The 22,444-nt window shown below is 32.5% G+C and overlaps 4 protein-coding genes across 4 annotated transcripts; 2 read left to right on the top strand and 2 right to left on the bottom strand.

Annotated features, from left to right (window-relative positions):
- Positions 1 to 300: 300 nt before the first annotated feature.
- Positions 301 to 1,872, bottom strand: LOC140057340 (prefoldin subunit 2-like). Its single transcript, XM_072102958.1, has 3 exons — positions 1,711 to 1,872; positions 1,303 to 1,426; positions 301 to 1,119 (listed from the first exon to the last, which is right to left on the bottom strand). Exons 1-3 carry the CDS (start codon positions 1,857 to 1,859, stop codon positions 943 to 945), a joined length of 450 nt encoding a protein of 149 aa, XP_071959059.1. The 5' UTR covers positions 1,860 to 1,872; the 3' UTR covers positions 301 to 942.
- Positions 1,873 to 2,218: 346 nt separating this feature from the next.
- On the top strand, positions 2,219 to 6,491 carry LOC140057110 (uncharacterized). The gene is made up of 10 exons (XM_072102652.1): positions 2,219 to 2,281; positions 3,046 to 3,233; positions 3,325 to 3,476; positions 4,360 to 4,452; positions 4,743 to 4,833; positions 4,927 to 5,252; positions 5,457 to 5,473; positions 5,633 to 5,841; positions 5,951 to 6,049; positions 6,187 to 6,491. The coding sequence occupies exons 2-10, from the start codon at positions 3,053 to 3,055 to the stop codon at positions 6,258 to 6,260; spliced, it is 1,242 nt and encodes a 413-aa protein (XP_071958753.1). The 5' UTR covers positions 2,219 to 2,281; positions 3,046 to 3,052; the 3' UTR covers positions 6,261 to 6,491.
- Positions 6,492 to 6,595: 104 nt separating this feature from the next.
- Positions 6,596 to 11,386, bottom strand: LOC140057108 (solute carrier family 22 member 15-like). The gene is made up of 11 exons (XM_072102651.1): positions 11,196 to 11,386; positions 10,597 to 10,866; positions 10,150 to 10,355; positions 9,249 to 9,378; positions 9,047 to 9,138; positions 8,549 to 8,773; positions 8,144 to 8,278; positions 7,528 to 7,610; positions 7,311 to 7,425; positions 7,077 to 7,149; positions 6,596 to 6,894 (listed from the first exon to the last, which is right to left on the bottom strand). The coding sequence occupies exons 1-11, from the start codon at positions 11,208 to 11,210 to the stop codon at positions 6,664 to 6,666; spliced, it is 1,575 nt and encodes a 524-aa protein (XP_071958752.1). The 5' UTR covers positions 11,211 to 11,386; the 3' UTR covers positions 6,596 to 6,663.
- A 261-nt stretch (positions 11,387 to 11,647) lies between these two features.
- On the top strand, positions 11,648 to 18,438 carry LOC140056786 (solute carrier family 22 member 15-like). Its single transcript, XM_072102264.1, has 11 exons — positions 11,648 to 11,715; positions 12,350 to 12,613; positions 13,072 to 13,277; positions 13,437 to 13,566; positions 14,033 to 14,124; positions 14,773 to 15,012; positions 15,397 to 15,531; positions 16,027 to 16,112; positions 16,553 to 16,667; positions 16,973 to 17,045; positions 17,206 to 18,438. The coding sequence occupies exons 2-11, from the start codon at positions 12,371 to 12,373 to the stop codon at positions 17,344 to 17,346; spliced, it is 1,461 nt and encodes a 486-aa protein (XP_071958365.1). The 5' UTR covers positions 11,648 to 11,715; positions 12,350 to 12,370; the 3' UTR covers positions 17,347 to 18,438.
- Positions 18,439 to 22,444: the final 4,006 nt, after the last annotated feature.

The following is a 22,444-nucleotide window of genomic DNA, read 5'->3' as shown; positions in this document are numbered from 1 at the left end:
CTTGGCTTTAGCCATCAAAATCTGCTCTTGTAAAAGGTCACAGTAATCGTTCATTATTGTTCAGCAAGATGACCTAAAATATTGATGGACGTATAAGCTGTTAGCTTGCGTGTGTATACAAGCAAGTAAACAAGAATCTTTCATCAATTTGGATTCACAGCCAATGTATAGTTGAGCTTTTTTTAATGCTCAAATAACAGCTACTTTTGTTATTTTTGTTTTATTTCAACCACATCCCAACAGCGAACAATCACCAATTACAGCATGCCTCAGAGATTGAGAAATAATAACACAAAAAACAACATAAACAATAGGTTGCTATGACATTTGGTATCTTTATCCATAAATTAAGCCTGCTACTTGAATACCATGCAAGTTCTTGTGGCAGGTTTCACGTTTATAATCAAAATAACAAAAGTTTAAAAAAAATCCTAAATACACTTTATAAAAATCACTTCAATAATGCATTGATGATAGCCTACAGTACAATGAACAAAATAAGTTATATAAAATTAACAATTTTAATTAGAGGGAAATTATTTGTACCTGGCATACACTTATGGTAGACATGTCAATTTCAGTACAAAACTTTTTTCTCATTTACATTTTTACCCACCGAAATTTCTACTGGCTTAGTTTCATGTAGACCAATGGATTAGACTTTTTGGAATTCTTATTTAATCGTGCATTAAAAACAAAACTGTACTGATGAAAAATTAATATTTTAATTTGACAAATCATCAATCTATACTGCCATAGTATTACAGTTGATGAGAAAGTGGAATAGCAAGCCATTTAATGCGGGAAATTATGCAAGACAGTATTTTATAACTCTAACATTGAGAATATTATCTGTCTGCAAGATAGCTAGTTCATAAGATAAAGTAGTAAACACAGAACCTATACATTAATAGGTTGTATCAATGTGTATGATTTTGGATATCACGATCCCTTTGCAACTAGAATGCTCTGAGATCCGCCGGTTTTAGCTGCTGGTTCCTTTTCCTTGTCGTCCGTCTCTTCGCCACGAATCCGTATGTTGTGTTTTTCCCGATATGCTTGTAAGTCTTTCCCTTTCAATTCTAACTGTTGTTTTAAGGTTTCAAGCAGTTTTGTTAACTGAAATTGAAAAAAAAAAAGTTTAAGGAAAATTAATTATACAGCGCACATATTTATACTATTAAGTAGTATTACTTTAATGAGAAACATAATGGTACATTAGCACATATACAAATTCTTATGTTTTGTTTATTTTCTGCACACAAAGGAAAACTATCTAGCCCAGCTAGGGCCTATACTCACCCCATCTTTATTGTGTTTGAGTGCAGGCAGTACATCTTTGACCGTCCTTTCAACTAGTACTCCTCCAACTAACCGGAAACATTTTCTTTCTCCATCGACAACTCCAAGAGTTTTAATTACTAAACTGAAAAAAATTAAGAAACACATTTAAACTAAAATATTAATGCAGAGGAGTAAAAAGAATAATTAATCTCAAGTGAGTGCATATTATTTTACTTTAAATAACATCTGTCTCACTGCACCATGTGTGGGTAATTAATCGCAACAGTGAACAAGCTAGCCTAGGCCTAAGTAGCAGGTACCCACATCTCCACTCGCCTGGCGGGGTGGACATCTACTAGGCCTAGTCGAGCAAGCTCTAGTATAAGGCCTAACAAAAATTCATATTTAAACAGATTCGATAAATACCTATGTTCATTTGCTTCTGTCTCTAGTTCGTTCATTTTACTAGCTAACGCTCTCTGCTCCTGACGAAGCTGATTGAATTCTTGAACAATCTGTTCATTTGATTTTTTAGATGAAGAATTCGCCGCGGCCACGGTCTTTTTGTCAGCCATGATTACTATTCGTTGCCAGATCATCGATCAAAAAATCCCAATTCATGAGGCAGAGTGTTATAAAAAAAAACAGAGACGCGGCGCGTCTGTTTAAAACGACATGTGAACTGCGCAGCACTTGAATCATTATTCGATAATTACTATCAGTTTTTATATATCGTTGACAAGTATATAATTTGGAATTATGAGCTAATTAACCAATATTATAATACATTAAATTGTGTCGTTTTCTGTATAATGAATACGTTTCCATGGGATATGTGGATAATGGTTTGGAATGCACTGTAAACACGGTGTTGTTGTACTAACACAACAGAACAATGGCAAACAACGTTGATGTTGCCATTCACACAGACGAAGGCAGACGAGATTTTAAATGGGGTTTTAAAAGCAATACCAGCAATATACGACTAAAAGTAAAAGTAAGTATCTAGGTCTGTCGTATTAGGTACGTTGGTTTTTTACATGGCCGTAGTGGTGGATTGAAGGTTTAATTTAGTATAGAACTATGGAGTTTACTCATTAGGACTATGAACTAATTATTTTCGGCGGTAGCGATTGAGGACAAACCTAACTTGCGATGGTTGTTATGTATTTCATGTATTATTTTCATGTATTTTTAACTTACTGTTCATATGTTAATTTAAGTACAGTTTGTTCTAATATTTCGGGTCGATATGCTGGCCCCCGATGTGGAATAATATATACTTCAACAGCATATTCGTGAGGCATCAAATTAAAATCATTAAGTTAAAACAAACACAAAATTTAATTTGTTGATAAGGTGCAATATAATGGTGTATGCATGGAGGTGCAATATAATGGTGTATGCATGGAGGTGCAATATAATGGTGTATGCATGGAGGTGCAATATAATGGTGTGTGCATGGAGGTGCAATATAATGGTGTGTGCATAGAGGTGCAATATAATGGTGTATGCATGGAGGTGCAATATAATGGTGTATGCATGGAGGTGCAATATAATGGTGTATGCATGGAGGTGCAATATAATGGTGTTTGCATGGAGATGTACCTCCATTGTGTATGTATGAATGTTTGTTATTGGTTATGTATCTTTTTTGTTTGTTCATATGTTGGCCTAATTATGGTGTAATTGTGAATTTTTTACTCATTAAGAACATCAATTCATAAAGTAAACGTGCATTTTATCTTTATAACTGTATAGAGCAATAATGACGTCAGACTCGGAACATCAACAGGTGTTTGAAGTATGTAGAGAAATAGGTGAACACCTGTGTAATTTGCATAACGTCGTCAAGGTTAGACTTCCGGTTTCGGCTGGTGACGTAGAAGTTGTTGGCCAGCAACTCGGTCTCATATTTAAAACCGAGTTTACAGTAACAAGTATTAAAGGTAAAATATTGGGAAGGGTGTAGTATTGAACGTGTACTATAGTGGATTCAATTATTTTGATCTACTGTATTACGTCATGATTTTCTTTTAGATTATGTTGGTATTTTGACGCGATATTGTGACGTCATGACGGAATTGGGAAGGTTACTATACGCTATGGGAACTAGTTATGCAACCAACACATTGTACACGTGGCATGATGATTTAAAGACGAAAATACATGAAGCAAAGAATGTTCACAAAGTTAGTATATTGACTATGTAATTCATATAAGGTTGATAGGATATTGATAGAATGTTGATAGAATGTTGATAGGATATTGATAGAATGTTGATAGGATATTGATAAAATGTTGATAGGATATTGATAGAAGGTTGATAGGATATTGATAGAATGTTGATAGGATATTGATAGAAGGTTGATAGGATATTGATAGAATGTTGATAGGATATTGATAGAATGTTGATAGGATATTGATAGAAGGTTGATAGGATATTGATAGAATGTTGATAGGATATTGATAGAAGGTTGATAGGATATTGATATAATGTTGATAGCATATTGATAGAATGTTGATAGGATATTTAATGTTGATAGGATATTGATAGAATGTTGACAGGATATTGATAGAATGTTGACAGAATATTGATAGCATGTTGACAGATATTGATAGCATGTTGACAGGATATTGATAGAATGTTGACAGGATATTGATAGCATGTTGACAGGATATTGATAAAATGTTAATAGGATATGGACAGAATGTTGAGCATATTTTTAGAATGTTGATAGGATATTGATAGCATGTTGATAGGATATTGATAGGATATTGATAGCATGTTGATCGGATATTGATAAAATGTCGATAGGATATTGATAAGATATTGCGATGATATTGTGATTACATTGCAATAGGATGGTTGATAGGATATTGATAGCATGTTGATCGGATATTGATAAAATGTCGATAGGATATTGATAAGATATTGCGATGATATTGCGATTATATTGCGATAGGAAGGTTGTGATCTGGCGACGTACTGTCGTTTGCTTGTTGGTCCACCGGACAGAGAACAGTGGCGGTTCATAAATATGCCTGATTGATTATTTGTTTACGGAATTTCAGATTCTTAAAGAGGAGGTAGCCATAGACTCAAACGTTGATGGTAATGACATCTCAGAGTACGTATGGACTTATTGGTTCAAAGATACACTACAGGTACGTTAGCTAAACCCATTTATATCAACTATACCAAAGAACTTATAAGTTCTTTGACTATACGTATATGAGACATCGTAAATGACGACTGTCTACTACAAAGACGACGTTTACTCCAAATAAACGGTATTCGATCGCTATTTTGGGATAGAATTATTTTGCTATTTTAGCTACAAATTATTAATGAAATTGACTGTATCCTTCAAAATGAGGTAACAAGATGTTACTGTTATATAAAAATAAATGAATAACTACCCTAGGTCTATTAATATTATTTACAATATTTTCAGGCAAGACGGATTTCTCTTATACAACACTTTACAAAATCTACTGGTCATCCCAAGCAGAGAACCGAAGATGCACTAAAGTCCTTTTTCTCCAGTAAGTGAAAATTGATTGTTTGTGACGACTAATAAAACATTTAAATTGAATTTCCATTCTAAAAGACAATAATAACAATATTCTATGTTTCAGCTAATATCATCGATAAACAAGATTTCAAGCGATTTTTTCACTGGATGAGCGCAAAATTCGTAACATCTGCAACTGATAAACTCTTACGTGACTCAGGAACGTCAGTCGTGAACTTCTTGAGCCGACAACGTCGTACAGGTTGCCTACGAGACCCTTTACGTAATCCGGCTGCTGTTGACGTCAAGTCAGACGCCAAGGATGACAGCGTTCACAGTAAATTTGGACTGGACCTGAACCGAGAGGTATTCCCTCCTGTACAGTTAAAAAGCGACCGGTCAGACTTACCCGAACACATTAAGGCAGAGTTACAAAATATTATTCAACAGGTAAAACGAGGGAAGCAGTAACATTTTATACTCTTCCCTGATAAAAATCCTGACATATTATCTTTTGAAAGATGTGTTTGGCAATAATTAATATGTTTTTAAAATGGTTTGAATGAAGTTTCAAGTAAGTAAAATAAAAGGCATCGTATCGTAATCACAATAAAAATTTTCAATCAAATGGTTGATTTTATTTTGTTTTGGCAGGCAGAAGCAATTGAAAGGTAAACGATAATATACTTTAAACACTTGTACAACGAACTTGGTGTTCTTTTACAATCAATATATCAATTTTATACTAAAGAGATGTAGGCTTATATAATTATAATCAAAGACATTCCTATAGCTATACTACTCCAACTCATATAGGCCTACTTTTTTAGTTGTTATTATGGAAACATCGCTCAAAAGGACGTTGAAAGTTTACTTACGTCACAACAGAGGGGCGTTTTTCTAATACGACAGAGTTCAAAGAACCCAGATAGGTTGTGCGTTTCGTTCCTCCACACTGTGCCAGTGAGGTCAAGAAATAGTTGGACAGAAATGGTGAGGTCACGAAATGTTGTGCTTCATCATGACCTGTTGTGTCACGGTAATGTCAGCTTGGAATTAGAGACAACTACGTCGAGCATACAGTATGTCAAAGATTTATAATTTACCAATCTAATTTTTGTTTTTATCTTGAAAACTTTGTTTTTTAGAAGTTAAGGAGGAGCAAACGCCATCAAAGAAACTCGACTGGACACGTACATCCTGTCAAAATCACGTCGAATTGCCAAACAACGAAATTCGCCAGAAAGGTAAGACACCCCTAACAATAAAATGGACGAGTCTCACGCGCATTATAGAAATGTATGTATTGTGAATGTATTTATATTGATAAACTATTCAGTTTCTACTGTATGGTAACTTTGTTTTGCTTGTTTTTTTTTGTCAGCATATACTGCACTCAACTCCCTCGTGGAAGCGCAGACAAAGCTGCTTACTCTCTTAAAATTTCATCAGAAATAAAGTGATTGTTGCTTGATTTTTTTCTGAATATTTTGATGATTGACATTATTGTAATAATCGATCAGCAATGTAACATATAATTGCAGTATATCATCACTGAGCTTCTGTTCAACATTTATATAAATAATATGTACTCACATTTATTCTCGTTTACAGTTTCTATAAGATTGAAATCAAATAAAAAAACACACATTAAGTACTTTTTGTAAAAATATTTATATTTTTCACCATTATTTACTCATTTAATTATAATATTAAACCCTGGGTTATTTAAGGTATTAACTCTCCAAATTTCATGTTTATTTCAATAATTAATTGATTATGTATTTGCTTAACATTATTGCATATTACTCGGATGCCTGATTTTCGTTTTTCATAAATTGAGTGTAAATTAAGTTGTATTTTATGTAACACTTGTGTCTGTATTTTGTAGCATACTGATCCTCTCTTCCATGTCGTGTACTGTTTCACTATCCACCATTGTCGTACTAGTTGGTTGTTTGTTTGTTGTTCTATTCTCCACATCATCAATACTCTCTGGTGACGTCATGCCAAATGTTTCAGGCAGTTTCAGGTTTAAAACACCGCTGATTACCGACGTGAAACCAAATAATGCATACATGTTGAAAAACCCCTGTGTCAAAAAATAAAAAAACAATTATATTGCAGCCACAATATTATATAACTATGAATAAACTATTTTTTTTTAGTATGGAAAAATATTTAAAATTATGCTTAAATTTGTCAAAATTGGAGGAGCTTATAAATATTCAAATGAAAGTATGAATATTTAAATGAGTTTATGAATATTCATACCAGTGAAGTTGCCATTGGTGCTAATATCCCAGCAATCCTTGCACATATTGAACAAAATCCAATTCCACTATTTCTATGCAAGAAAAATGTTAAAAGAAAATCAGTGAAATGTACTATTATTCATCATCACACATGTCACACCCATTACGCATGTCACACCCATTACGCATGGCACTCAAACACCACTGCACCTAACAGCAGATAGTATAGGATTGTACAACATTATTTACGTACCTTACTACAGTGGGTATCAGTTCACAAGAGTAGATATAAACCACACTGAATGCAGCTGATAACCCCATTTTACCAATTAAAGCAAATACTACAGACACACTCTTACCAAATTCTCCTGAAAAAAAAAATAATAATAGGAGTGTGCTTAAATTAATAAGAAACATGAAATCACGAATAGACTTTATAAACTTGATTGGTTGTCACAGAGTTTTCTTACCAGATTGTGAGAAAGCGATAACAAGAAAGCAGGAGAAACCACCTGTAATCATTGACAGACACATGCATTTTCTACGGCCAAGACTAGAAAAAGGCAAATATGTAAATTAGATCAACAAATATGTAAATTAGATCAACAAATAAATATTGTAACACTTATATAGTGCACCTTTCTATAAGATTAATCAATAATAGACAATGTTCAGATATGTTTAGCACACCATATTTGATGGTGATTCTGTAAACATTGTTGATCACGATAGTTAAGCCTATATACTGCCCGCATTTATTTGATTAAAACCTGACACAGGTGAACAAGACAAGACAAGACTCTTATTACTTTCACTGCAAATAGCACACACACAGAAAATGGTAGTATAACCAGGGAAGAGTTAAATTGGTATAACACAATACATGTCATAGTCAATGTTTTTTATTCAGAGTCAACATCAATACTTATATTTTGTACTAGATAGACTTCCTACTTATTAGGCTCAATCGAATGGTCACTCAAAAACACAAAACACAACTACTCATATTGCTTGCATATAAACAGTGAGGAGTTTGAAAGCTAAATCTGTTGATATTGGCTATCAGACATTATGCAAGCATCTTACCTATCCATGCACCAGACGCAGAAAAATATACCAGGAATTTCCACCAATCCGGATAGAGCGACACTTATGTATGCATTACTTGCTATGTCACCTGCACTCAAAGTAAGACCATAGTAAACTAGACTACAAGTAAACCTAATCAGATACAGTATTCATATCATTAAATTGTATATTGTAGGTAAATCAAAATGTAAACCAACCAAATTTCATTTGTACCTCGTTGTTAAAATGACAATAAACAATATCGTATTAAAAGTACAAAACACATGAGTTTACCAGCTTATTGTAAAAATCAAATATTGAAAACTGAACTGTTGTCCACACAACCAGGCAGTATGGACTATTAGACGAAGAAGAAGTGGATTGTACCATTTCTGAAATAGGTAAGTGTTTGATATACTGTACCATGAAAATGCCTGTATTAACATTTCTTTCCTCAACACAGGAGTCTTAAGTAAGTCCGTATAGCCATATGATTTAGTTGACGATATTGTTTTACTTGGCACTACTAATTCTATCGCCGATTTCTTTACTTCATTTCCATTTTTGTGAGCTATATAAAGAAGGATGTCTTCTGCTTCTGATATCCTGCCCTGTGAGGCAAGCCATCTGGAAGATTCTGGAACAATCCTGTAAAAGTAATGATACGCTAGTAAGGGACCACTAAGGACCGTGGTAATGAAGGATAATATGAAGGGAGAACTGCTGTAAGTAATGCTTTATCTAAAACAGTAAAACCTCTATTAAGGAGACACCTTAAAGGACCATTTTGTCCCCATTTAACAAAAGTGTCCCCTTCATGGCGTTCCCTTAAAGTGGATTCCACTGCAGTAGTATAGAAAGCAAGTAATCTTCAAGAAATCTATATTTGTTTATATAATATCATTTAGTAAAGATATTTACCAATAAATGAAAATGAAGAAACAAAATGGAAATGATGATGCAACAACCAGGTATCTCCAATCACGTAAAAAATTTGCCATTAATGCAAAACCCTGGAAAAAATAAATAGTAATTAGTCTTTAACACAATTTTACATATGAAAATATGTTTAATCTAATATATTTTAAAAATAAATAAAAAATTGATTGTATAGTTGTCTTACCATAATGCCAATTGAAAAGACCCCTTGGAACATACTGCCAGCAAATACCTTTTGAGACGAACCTACACACTCGTTGATTGTCACGTAAGCTACCATACCTACTCCGCCTACAAAAAAACCTATGCAAATTCTGAAGAAAATCAAAATGAGAACATTTAAGTATTTAAGTATTTAAGTATTTAAGTATTTAAGTATTTAAGTATTTAAGTATTTAAGTATTTCAGTATTTCAGTATTTCAGTATTTCAGTATTTCAGTATTTCAGTATTTCAGTATTTCAGTATTTCAGTATTTCAGTATTTCAGCATTTCAGCATTTCAGCATTTCAGCATTTCAGCATTTCAGCATTTCAGCATTTCAGCATTTCAGCATTTCAGCATTTCAGCATTTCAGCATTTCAGCATTTCAGCATTTAAGCATTTAAGCATTTAAGCATTTAAGTATTTAAGCATTTAAGTATTTAAGTATTAAAGTATTTAAGCATTTAAGTATTTAAGCATTTTAGCATTTTAGCATTTCAGCATTTTAGCATTTTAGCATTTTAGTATTTTAGTATTTTAGTATTTAGCATTTTAGTATTTATCTAATCATGAACTTCTACATATTGATAATTTATAATGTGATAATTGTCGTATTCAATTGGGTCTTTTACTGTAGAGTATAGTTTTTCTTTTGAGAACTTAACAGAGAAAAAGCTTGCATTGTTAACATCTTCTATTCAGATGATTTTTTGTTGATCACAATCCGTTTACAATTTACCATTCCAAATAAAAGGTACTCGACGAATCTTTATGTTGACTATGAAAGTTTTCAACATGCATTATAATTTGGCTGTGTACAAATATTGATACTGAATAAAATAATAATTTTGAATTATTTTAATTATGATTCAAAACAATTACCTTAAAAAACAAAAGAAAAACAAGGAATGTGTAAAAGCTGACAAGTTTGCAACCACTGCTAAGCCAATCAGAGCAAAGATGAAGGAGCTTCGGCGTCCGATGTAGTCCGACATGCCACCAAACACAAAATTGCCCAGAAGCACTCCAACCATTAAGTATGATTGAAGTTGAGAAACTTTATATGATTTATCACAAACAAGATCCCACTACAAAAATAAACACACATTTTCAAATATTTAAAAAAAAAACCATCCAAAAAAAACTGAAAAAAAAATTAGCAAACCATCACCTATCACAATTTTAAAGATGAACATTGAAATAACAGATCTGACTCGGAACAATAATAAAAAAAAAATTGCCTCCTCCAATACAAGATATTAAAATTACATGCAGACACTTAGTGGCAGTTAACCACAATTGTAGACTGTTTCAGTACGGTGTTCTTACCTCCGACACAATGGATGTGAACTCGTTTCCATATATATACTTGTTACAAACATCAGTAGAAGAACATGCAGATTCACTGTGAGGATTCTGACAAGTAACTGGAGGCTCTCTTCCGATGAACACAAGGCCGATAATTTGCATCGGTATGAAGAAATTGAGCAATGAGAATGCATAGAGGTATTTCTTTTGCTCTGATCCATATTCACCAACAACTTTTAGAGCAGAATCGAAGTCCATAACTGAACCGTTCACCAGTGCCTCGGGCAGTGCCTACATCAAACAAACCACAATAGAATTTGTGGTACAGTAGAATAAAATAATGATCATTTAAAAGATTCTTAGAGTTGCATCATATAAAATGAATTATACTGATGTGACGTACAGAGAAAAGTAAACAAAAATAGTTGTTAGAAAGCAAAATAAGTGCTATGTACAAATTGGCTAATACTATGGCTAGCCCAGCTGCTATTTATGATTAATAATTATAGCAGTCACCCCGCCCCCATCCACCACCACCACGTCGCGTGTCTACTACTACACTGGTACTCGGCGTAGCTAAATAAGCTAGTACTAGTAGTAGGGCTAGGCCTACATGTTACCTTTTTTACTGACATCTACCGTAGGAGGTTCTTGAACTATTTCTTAAACTTGGCACATTGCTTGTACTATACTATCTAATTGTATATAACAAAAAATTGATCATTGATATATAAGATAAACAAACATAAAACTATTGTTTACGTTATTAGTACTCTAGTACTACAGTTAGAAAGTAGTAGGCCTAGTAGTAATAAAAGGGTAATTCCCGAGCTGGACCATTTGCTTCTAGGGATTATAGTACAAAATTTTCTTTTAAAGTTTACACTTTCTTAAACTTACTAGGAATAAAGATACCATTTATTTGAATATTTTATTAATTTTAGTAAGATTTGTTTCTAAATTTAATTTATAACAATTTCAAAACTGCTCTTGAACATTGCTATTGTTTATATCGATTTACCCATTATATAATGGATTGTGCCCTGCTGCCACGTGCCATATAAACATCCGTCTTAAAGTGTCAATGCATTAATTATTTTGAAAAAAAGCAGTTTATTATGCGAACATATGGAACATGAGGTAAAAATAAATGGGATGTTTTTTTATTGTGAGACAAATCATCTATTTTAAAACAGTACTATAAGCTTAATTAATTCTAGATTCAATTATCGAATTTACACAAAAAAAAGAGGCCACTCGGACTCCTCCTATCTATCGGGTACCTAGGCTAGGCTACAAGCCTAGCTATATAGTTATAGCTAGGCCTAGCCCTAGTAACCATCAGGCGAAAAAGTTTCCGGTGAGAACCGACCGTGTGTGCGGGCATTGGCTGTATACTAGCAGTAGCCCTAGGCCTAACCAGTTGTGTCTGTTTAATAGGCAACTGTACTGTAGTATGTAGTTTCTAACAACTACTAGTACACTAGCATAGTAACATTGTTTATGAGATGATAAAAAATAGTTTACACATAATAGTTGATTTATTGATATTAATAATTAATGATAGAGTACTGCAATTTTAGTAAAATAAGAGATTGTACCAGGCAGTATCATCACCATTTAAATTAAACATTAATTTATTGTCCAGAAACAATGATTTGTTTTAGTATTTACAAATGAAAGACATAGGTCATAGGTGAAGAATTATCAACAACCAGGAAATACAATCTCATTTTTATTTTTCAACAATGACGTTGCTTTACTTATTTTTCAGAATAGTTAGAACGACAAGAAGATGGATTTTGACAGCGCCTTATCAAAAGTTGGTGAGTTCGGATTGGCTCAGGTCGTGCAATCTTCTTTGGTGACCTCGTTGGGCATCCTACTCGCATTCCAGCAGGTCAACTTAGCATTTGTTGCTAAGGAACCATCATTTCTATGCACTGATCCCAACATACACGGAGAAGCTGTTTGCCAGATGGAGAAGTCATGTGAGAACATTAAATTTGTTGATGAGTTCACATCAATAGTGTCTGAGGTATATGTCAATCGTCACTATTATAAGTTGTTATTAAATTGATCATTTAATTTCATTCTCATATCTCTAATTACCTGTCCTCATGATTGTAAATAAATGATTTTAACATCATTTTCACTATGATAATCAATAAAATTTATCGCAAATAGCGTGATGCATGGTGGGAAGGGTTTGGGAGCGAACATCACAACGTCGTGTAAGTATGTGATTTGTTGTTTGTATATACGCATTGTGAAATTCTCTCCCAAACCTTCCCATCCTGCAATGACGTTCCTCACCATCCAATCATTATACTATAGCTTGATACTTTGATAACCCTTCCCATCCTGCAATGACGTTCCTCACCATCCAATCATTATACTATAGCTTGATACTTTGATAACCCTTTCCATCCTGCAATGACGTTCCTCACCATCCAATCATTATGCTCCAGCTTGATACTTTGATTATCTTTCTAGTTTAAACTTATTTGTGGAGAAAACTACAAAGCAAGTTTGGTTCAATCCATGTACATGATAGGGGTGTTATTTGGAGGATTAATATGGGGTCCACAGTCAGATGCTATTGGAAGGAGGAAAACATTATTTGCTGGTATTGTTCTCTTGGCAACCACCTCTATCTTAAGTGGAACAACCCAAACTTACTTACAGTTTGCATTCCTTAAGTAGGTATTCTGTATTACACTTTGTTTTACTCTCTCTTTTTTTTATTTCTGTTTCTGCTAAAATATTCTGTTTTCTGAATTTTTTGAAATTTTGAATTACTATTTTCATTTTGTTTCAAAACTTTTGGCCAATCATAGGTTGTTTTGCTTATATCTTAGGTTCATCAATGGTGCTGCAGTAGGAGGCACAGGATTGGTTATTTTTGTATACTCAACTGAGAACGTAGGTGCTTCTTACCGAGTGCTAGCTGGAACTATGGTACAAGTAGTCTTTGCCTTAGGAATAGCAGTAAGTTTATATACTAATAAGAGTATACTGTAGGAATAGCAGTAAGTTTATATACTAATAAGAGTATACTGTAGGAATAGCAGTAAGTTTATATACTAATAAGAGTATACTGTAGGAATAGCAGTAAGTTTATACTATGAGTATACTGTAGGAATAGCAGTAAGTTTATACTATGAGTATACTGTAGGAATAGCAGTAAGTTTATACTATGAGTATACTGTAGGAATAGCAGTAAGTTTATATACTAATAAGAGTATACTGTAGGAATAGCAGTAAGTTTATATACTAATAAGAGTATACTGTAGGAATAGCAGTAAGTTTATACTTTAGTATTTCATTATGAAGAATAGAAAATAATAAAGAATTTTGAATTTCCATACAATACTGTAAGTTTGTTTTTGGCATCAATAATCAGTAATATTGTCTGCATTTTTTTTTATGTTGTTTTTTCTTGTCTTACCTTTAGGCCTGTGGTGGTTTAGCTTATCTCATACGAGACTGGAGACAGCTATCGTTTGCTTCAGGAATTCCATTTATTTTTTATCTTTCTCTTTATTGGTAAGATTTTACTTTTAGTATTGATTATATATCACACCATGATTATTGTCAGTACATCATGACAATCAGCAAAATCATTGTCAATATAATCATCCTCAGTCATCATAATCATCATTATTATCATCATTATCATCACCATTATCATCATTATCATCATTATCATCTTCATTGTCATCAATTTATCACCACTAATTTCATCCCATCTCTGATGTCACGTTATTTTCAATGTCATACTATGTTTATGTCATTTGTATTTTATATATGGTAAGTTGGTTATCTGCCTAGTGCTTTAAAAAAAATTGTATCTAGTTTTTTGGCTTTAAACAGAAACCAATTTTGTTTTTATACCATGTTATATAAGATTGTGGTGTTTGATAGCCGAGTGGTTAGGACACTTGACTGTCATACAGAAAGACCCGGGTTCAATTCCTGACAACTCCCAGTCCACTCAGCTGTAAATGAGTACCTAGTTGAAAATAATAGGGAGAAAAAAGGCGGCGTGGAAAGGAACTGGCCACCCTACCACATAATGCCGAGGCTTAGTACAATGAGCTCCTAACAGCTCATTCCCCTACGTTCAGAGAACGCGGGACTCACCTTTACCTTATATAAGATAACTTGAACTTACTTGATTATTGCGTTTTTAAGGATTTTGCCAGAATCACCTCGGTGGTTGGCTTCTAAGGGAAAGTTAACCCAAGCAGAAGCTCTACTGTTCAAAATGGCTTTAAGAAACAAGAAACAAATACTTAGAACAGATATTGCACTCGCAAGACCAACTAAAAGCAGTCAAAAAGAGAAAGTAAGCCAACCTCAATCGGTAGGATATGCTGAATTTTTCAGGACACCTAACATTCGACGGAGAATGGTTATACAAATATTTACATGGTGAGTTTATACACTAAAAGAAAGTTACATTTATATATTGACAGAACAACATTTAAATATGAATTGACTAAATTTTTAAAATTAGATTATACGGGCAATTCAGTCCTCGTACCAGACACCAAGTTTATTTATGATAACAGAGTTTTTGGTGGATTTGATATGCATCGATAAACTCCTAACTGATATACTGTACTGTAAAATAATCGATTCAGTTTTAAATGGGTAAGATGAAGAAATCTGTGATAATGAGAAAAAGCTTCCCCATGATTCGAACCCAGAATTTGTTTTTGTAGATATGTAAAAGAGTAGAACTGTATTTAAGAAAAATGTTACTAGGTATTTCCATAAAGGATAACTCAAGAATTGAATGTTTTGTGTTTGTAGGTTTGCTTGTAGTGTGGTGTATATGGGGTTAACAATGGGAGCTGGTGATATTGGTAGCAATGCCTACATCAGCCTAGCACTCTCTGGTCTCGTTGAACTTCCAGCGTATGTAGCCTGTGTATTGCTTCTTGATGTGTAAGTATGGATATATGTCGGGTAGCAACAACTTATTTGACCCATATTCTTGGGTTGTATAACTTACAATGTAGTCAAGCTTAGTGTTTAAAGTTCTTGCCCTTCCAATCTCAAGGTCCTGTGTTAAATCCTGCCCTAGTGCCAGGGATGTAACTCATGACTCTTTCAACTCCACTCCCTAAGCCTCAAATAAGACTTAGTTTATAAGCATGATAAATTATAAAATAGTTTATCCATCCTGTAATTGGCAAATTGCTCACTGTTGGATGCGTATGAAATTTAAAAAAAACTCTCTTATTCTTATAATCTGTCCGATATTCATTACTATGGACAGTTCAAGTTATTCTATGTAATTCTTAACGAACACCTTAGTAGGCTATTTGGTGCTGAATATGTTTTCGACTCCAGTTCTACGACGTAGAAGAGGAAGATCCCATATGTATGTATGTATGTAATGTTAAAAATAATAAATTCTAAAATGTTTTAAATTAATAGAATTGGTCGTCGTGCAATGTTGAGTGGCTGCAACATATTAGGTGGCCTGGCATGTCTGCTACTTATTTTTATTCCAGATAATGCAGGTTAGTCTCTCTAATATTTGATTTTAAAATGTCAAGAAAAGAAAACTATTTACTAAAGATTATTATTATTAGTTAGCAACTTTTTTAAAAAGAAAATGGTTGTGACTGTGTTTCATTTCATTTATTCATCTAAAAAAAACCAAGGACAATACAAAGGTACAACAATAAAATAACAAAAACATTTGGAAAACCAAAAGTGAACTAAATCACTGACGTCGAGTAAGAACCCTTAAACATACAAACATTACATTATAACATTAATAATAATTTAACTTTTTATTTAAAATCTTTTCAACGATAAAACTGATTATTATTATTGTTGCAAGTAACTACTGTATTCATTCTCTATAAACATGTAGAGTACATATAAGATATGTATAGATATTAGACAAATATAATATAACAAGTTTATTGTGTTTTTTGTTTGTTTTATCACACAGGCAGCAGTGCTGAGATGATGCAAACTATGTTAGCTTTGATTGGTAAAATGGGCGTGTCAGCTGGTTTTAATGTTATTTATATTTATTCAAGCGAGTTAGCTCCAACATCAGCAAGGTAAACTGAACTTAAATTCTTAGTGACAAGTTAAATTATGTTATCGAAACCAGTATTCATAGTCACTGGCAGTGTATGGATGGATAGGGTGGAAATTTAACTTGGCATATAAAGTCATGTTTTGTTCTTAAATACACAAGTATATGTATACAGTACAGATAAGATATTGCAGCCTTATGATGGGCCATGAGGCCTGGAGAGGTTAGGTGAGGTAACAGATATATAAGTTGTCTAATTTTTTCATCTACTTTCTATTTTGATTATTATTATTTAGTACATTTAAATGTAGTTTTGTTTATTTTTAGGAGTAGTGCTCTTGCTTTGTGTACCATGTCAGCAAGGATAGGGGGCGCTATTGCACCTATGGTTGCACCGTATGTAAGTATATGTCGAGCAGTCCCTTATTCCCTACTTCAATCCATTTTTTAGTTTGAAAAACTATTTCTCCTTTAAGTGTGCACAATATAGTACTCCATCCTTCGGATGAGATATTAAGCTGTGTCATGTATTACTTACTTGTACAGTATTATCATTACAGGGGAAATTGATGATGTTCCGTGTGTTTGGGTTGCTTGCGTTATCGTCTGGGATATCAGCGTCTCTGCTACCAGAGACATTGAACCAACCTCTTCCAGATACTATTGACGATATAGAAAATGACACTAAGAAGACACAATGACATGATGTGAACTCTTCCACCAACGAACAAAATGTGCAATGATTTCAAAATGAATAAAACTATGGACAAATTCGTTTTGTTGAATATTTGATAAAAAGAATAAGTAAATTTATTTACCATAATTAATTTAATATAAGAATAAGAATATCATTTGCATAATAATTTCTCATGGTATGAGGTGCACTTTTTACACAATTTTTTATGCAAAATTTATAACATTTCTTACAGAATAATTATATTCTTATTAATGCACACTTTTGGTGAAAGAGTTCTATTATGATGGTTTTTAGTATTTTTATATATTAGTTTCATGTACTTTTATAGAATAAGCAATATTTATTGTAAACAAAATTATGTGAATATGATTTTCTATTTTCATGTTGTATTTTCCACCTTTGCCACGCCTGATCTTTGTAGTTCCCTCTCTTGAAGTTGGCTTTGATATTATAAATTCTCTCGATATTTTATTTTTCTATTGATTTTTGTAATAATCAATAATTAATAGTAGTTAGTACAGTAGACACAATGATAGAAGACAACAAAATGTGCAATGATTTCAAAATGAATAAAACTATATGGACAATTTTTGCTTTATAAGTGGATTGTAATGACAGTCTTAATAATAATAATAATAAATAACATTTATAAAGCGCAAAAGACAAAGGTTTCAAAGCGCTGAGTTCTCCCAGATCTGTGCAAGTAATAGCGTGTGATTATGCTCAATGTCTTCTGGAATATGTAATTTTAGTCATAACAATTGGTCTATTCACTTGTAGATCTTTTATGGAATTAATGCTTTATTATTACCCAAACTTATAACAGTTTATTTGAGAAAAGTTTAAGATATTGTTGGATTTAATTTATTAGCAATGTACGCTTTGAGTTATTGGTGAAAGAGTTCTAATGCACAGAGTTTATTATTTTTTTTATAAACTAATTTCATATACTTTTATAAAAATAAGCAAGTTGAAGTGTATTTATCATAAACGATTGGTATAGACCAAATAAAATACTCTATTCTACAAAATTCATTCATATGTATCTTTCTAAAAATATCAAAATGTCTGTATCCCGTCCATAGGTAGGAGGCGCCCGAGTACAGCAGCTAACCAAGACACAACTGATACTAAAAGTTTAATTTAGAACGAACCCTGGTTAGTGTGTATTCCCATGCTTTGGTTAGGATTTAGATTTTTTTTTCTTAGTTTGTATGAGATGTGTTAGTCTGGGTTCCAGATGGAGTTTTGACTAAATATTAGTAAAAATATAAATATCTATTAATAAATAATTTATTTATTCAGGTATATAAAAAACATTACAAAAAGCAGAACAAGTCTTAAATTATTGTAGTACATAATATAGAAACAAATTAAACATTACAGGAAAAAAATACAGAAAAATTTACAATATGCATAAAAAATAAATATACTGTACATTAATCATTATAATTTATCCAATAGAACAATATTGCAATGTCATTAAAAAAAAATAGATCATTTTTCATTCATTTTATCAGTACAAAGTATCATTAATTAGGTTCACTAGTATTTAAAAAATATTTATCAAAGTTTTAATTTATTTTAGCAATAATATATACATTAGTATTAATTTAAATTGAGCTTGTAAACTGTATTTTCAGACAAAAATCGACACGTCGACTGGTGGAATAACATAAAAAAAGACAATAAATACAGACTTGGGGCAAGTCTAGAGATGTCTTATCGCTAATAAACATTATCCTATGAGATCTCGAGAATTATAATTTTTTTTTAAATTGTGTTCGTGTATACGGCCGTATTTAATTGTACGTATGCATATAGGAAATTGATGACTCTATTCTATTGAATAGCAACCTCCAACCCTGCACATCATTTCTTCGACTTCACCAGATATATTGGATTCGAAAATATTGGTGGTATATTTTCATTTCACCTTATCAACAAGGTTCCAGTCGAGTTCTATGCCTGTTAATTATGATCAGAAACTACGATATGCAGTCATGATCATCATTGGCTTGCATCGAGAATCTATAATTGTTTCTAACATCTGTCTCACTATGAGGAGGATGAGCTGTTGGAGCATTCGTATGTCTTTTTCTCTTTGATTTTTTTGCATTGCAAAAGTGTTTGTTTTCCATTATGAGAAAATATCTCCAGATACAGCAATCAGTTGTGAGGTTTCTCCGAAAGCGATTGGAATCTAGAAAGAAGCAAAGTCTCTTTTCAAATAGTGTAGTTTTTGGAAACGTTTTCATCCTCTAACCACCTACAAACATGCTTTGTCCAGCAGAAATGGTGTACATTTGCGCCTGTAATTTCCATTATTTTTAGTATTTTACGTATCTTTCGGTCCCATATGTATGAAGAATAGAGCGGAGGCAGCTAAAGTTGAAAGCATGAGTCTGTGTTTCATTTTACGTGTGCTGAGTGCTGGTCCACATCTCACTTCAATACAACAGAATAGAATGTAAGCATTGTAGATCTACACTCTTTAGGATGAACATTCAGATTTTTGTTGTTATCGATGCGGCACGGTCTATCTCAGCATCTAATTGTTGTTATTTAATATTGCTTTTCTGGCAGATGTCATTGCCTGGCATAACTAATTAACAGTACTGTAACTTGCCTAGTTAGGACTACTGTATACTGGACCTAGCACTTTTCAAGAAAAAAAATAATCAAAGCTCTTTTAGTTTATAGTTTATAGTTTGTTCTATTTCGAGCAGTCCGCAATCGCCTTCCAGATCTTAACCATTGATACTATATGGAGTGGATGGGCCTTGTCTTTCATTATGCTACTAACTGTATCATAAGCTTTAACATTACAAACATCATCGATTAAAATGGTCTGATTAATAATTTTACACGTCTTATTTACTCAAGTATCAAGTATAATCTTTATTCGTTCCCCCACAAGGAGAAAATTACATTGCTCGTCTTAAAATACATCATAATTACAATTTACAATTAAAACAACACGAAACAATACCAATTTTAAAAACTCACAACAAGAATATATAAATACTACATACTAAACATTGAGACATTCTTTATCTTTAGGTGATTTCCTTAAGCTACTGAACTGAACCAAGGCTCCAAACAGCCATATATCAAAACACGTATAAAAAAGACATAGAAAAGACGGAAATTCAAATTAGTTAGGCCTACTAGTTTTTTAGGAAATTGTTTAATTGTCGGTATTATATTGCGTCAATTGACCGGACGTTTATGTTATTTTTTTGTACAGCGCTTAGAGTTTGTTTCTGTCATTATTAAGCGCTTTATAAATTTATTATTATTTATTATTATACTACTGTACTTATCTTCACTGTTTGTGTCATCGATTCACGTAATTAGATTCATCATTGAATGATTGCATAAATGGCGTTCCATACCATGTTACTATTCTTTTAGTAGCAAGCTTTTTTAAAAGCTTAAAGTTTAAAAACATTCTTTTTTTCGTCACGACGACGATCGAGTCCCTTTTTAATTTAATTAGGCCTAATATGAATTGCTTAAATTTTAAAATTGCAGCTTTAGGCCTAAGCCTAAGTGTAATGTTACAGTACTACTCCAAAGCGTTAACTCAATCCAAAGAAGGTATGGTATACTTTGTTCTGTCTGTTATTTTAATTAGGCTAGGCCTAGTACTACCACAGAATAATAATTCTTTGGTACTCTACCACCTTTTTTTAGCAGCGGCCGTGCGCGAGAGAATGTGCTGTGTCACATTCAATGCGTATTGCGTCAATAGTGTAGGTATTGCGTCAACACTGTAGGTATTGCGTCAACACTGTAGGTATTGCGTTGACCTATGACGCCAAATAAAAATTCAATTAACACTCTAATAATATGTCCTTTTTCGTATAGTTTACACTTTTTACTGGTGGTACTGTAGATTTTCCATAATTTTTGGTGTTTAATTATAGGGCCTAATAATTAATGTAGTGATTATTCGTCGTGTCAACAAACATTGATTATCGCCTAATAATAATAATATAGGCCCTAGTGTAAACAAATATACCTTCAATCATTATTTTATCTTAAATCTAAGATTTTATATAATGTTGTTTAATAGGAAAAAAGCTTTATCCTTCCCAATATAAACAAGAAATATTTCTTACAAAAAACCCTGCTCGCTTGTTGACATAACAGTTTTAAAGATATTATATTGTCCCCCTGAAAAATATTTTCTATTTCAAATTTGTTTTTAAATGTGTCATTTTATTGTCACATAATAGTTATTCACATTAACCACACAATTACCGGTATTTACTTTAAAAAAATGTAATTTAAAGCAAAAAATACTTAAATTGTCTGTCAGACAATGGTTTTTGGGTTATAATTAACGTTTCTTTTCTGTTTTTATACATGAATAAATATTATTTTTTGTTACAGAAGTGAATAAGTTTTGTATTTGAAGTAAAATACAACAAAAATTCATACTTTGATATGTCATAATTGTGCAATTGAAATAAAAAAATAAAAAATACTGAATGTGTAAAGATGATGTGCTTATTAAATAATAATGTCTAAATAATATTACTTTACTATACTAAACAGACTAATTTTCTGTCACTTTAGTTTATTTTATTGCTAATGTCAAGTCTGAGGGTCACTTCATCAAGCCTATAGATGCTTCAAGTGTCAACAAATTGTATCCTATTGCAACCAAAAACTTTACTGTTATATGGACTGTTTTGATAATTCAATGATTATCTGACAGCGAATTACAGTATTATAATATCCGTCTAGATTGACAGTCAAATGGGACTCATTGTAAATACCAGAAATAATGTTTTGGTCATTTGACAGTGAATTATTATAATACTGGCCTATGTTGACAGCAAGAACAAAGTCATTATTTATTGAACAATATTTTACAGATTACTGTGTCTACATGCATCTTTAATACTGCATTATCAGCAAATTTTTTCACAGACTCTCTTCTCCCAGACGTACTTCGGGTTTGTAATTTTAGCATGACCCGTTCTAGTTTACAAAGTACCAAAAACGTCGGCCTCTAGAACTATAAATGCTGCTTACTTTAGCTTCTGAATGAGTAGTCCTCATGGGACGTAGCTGGCTAGAGCAGCAGT

Source organism: Antedon mediterranea, chromosome 8 (assembly GCF_964355755.1).
Source record: "Antedon mediterranea chromosome 8, ecAntMedi1.1, whole genome shotgun sequence".
In the NCBI taxonomy this organism is placed as follows: Eukaryota; Metazoa; Echinodermata; class Crinoidea; order Comatulida; family Antedonidae; genus Antedon; species Antedon mediterranea.
Note: the sequence above shows the minus strand (reverse complement) of the source record. Positions and strands in the feature narration are given on the sequence as shown.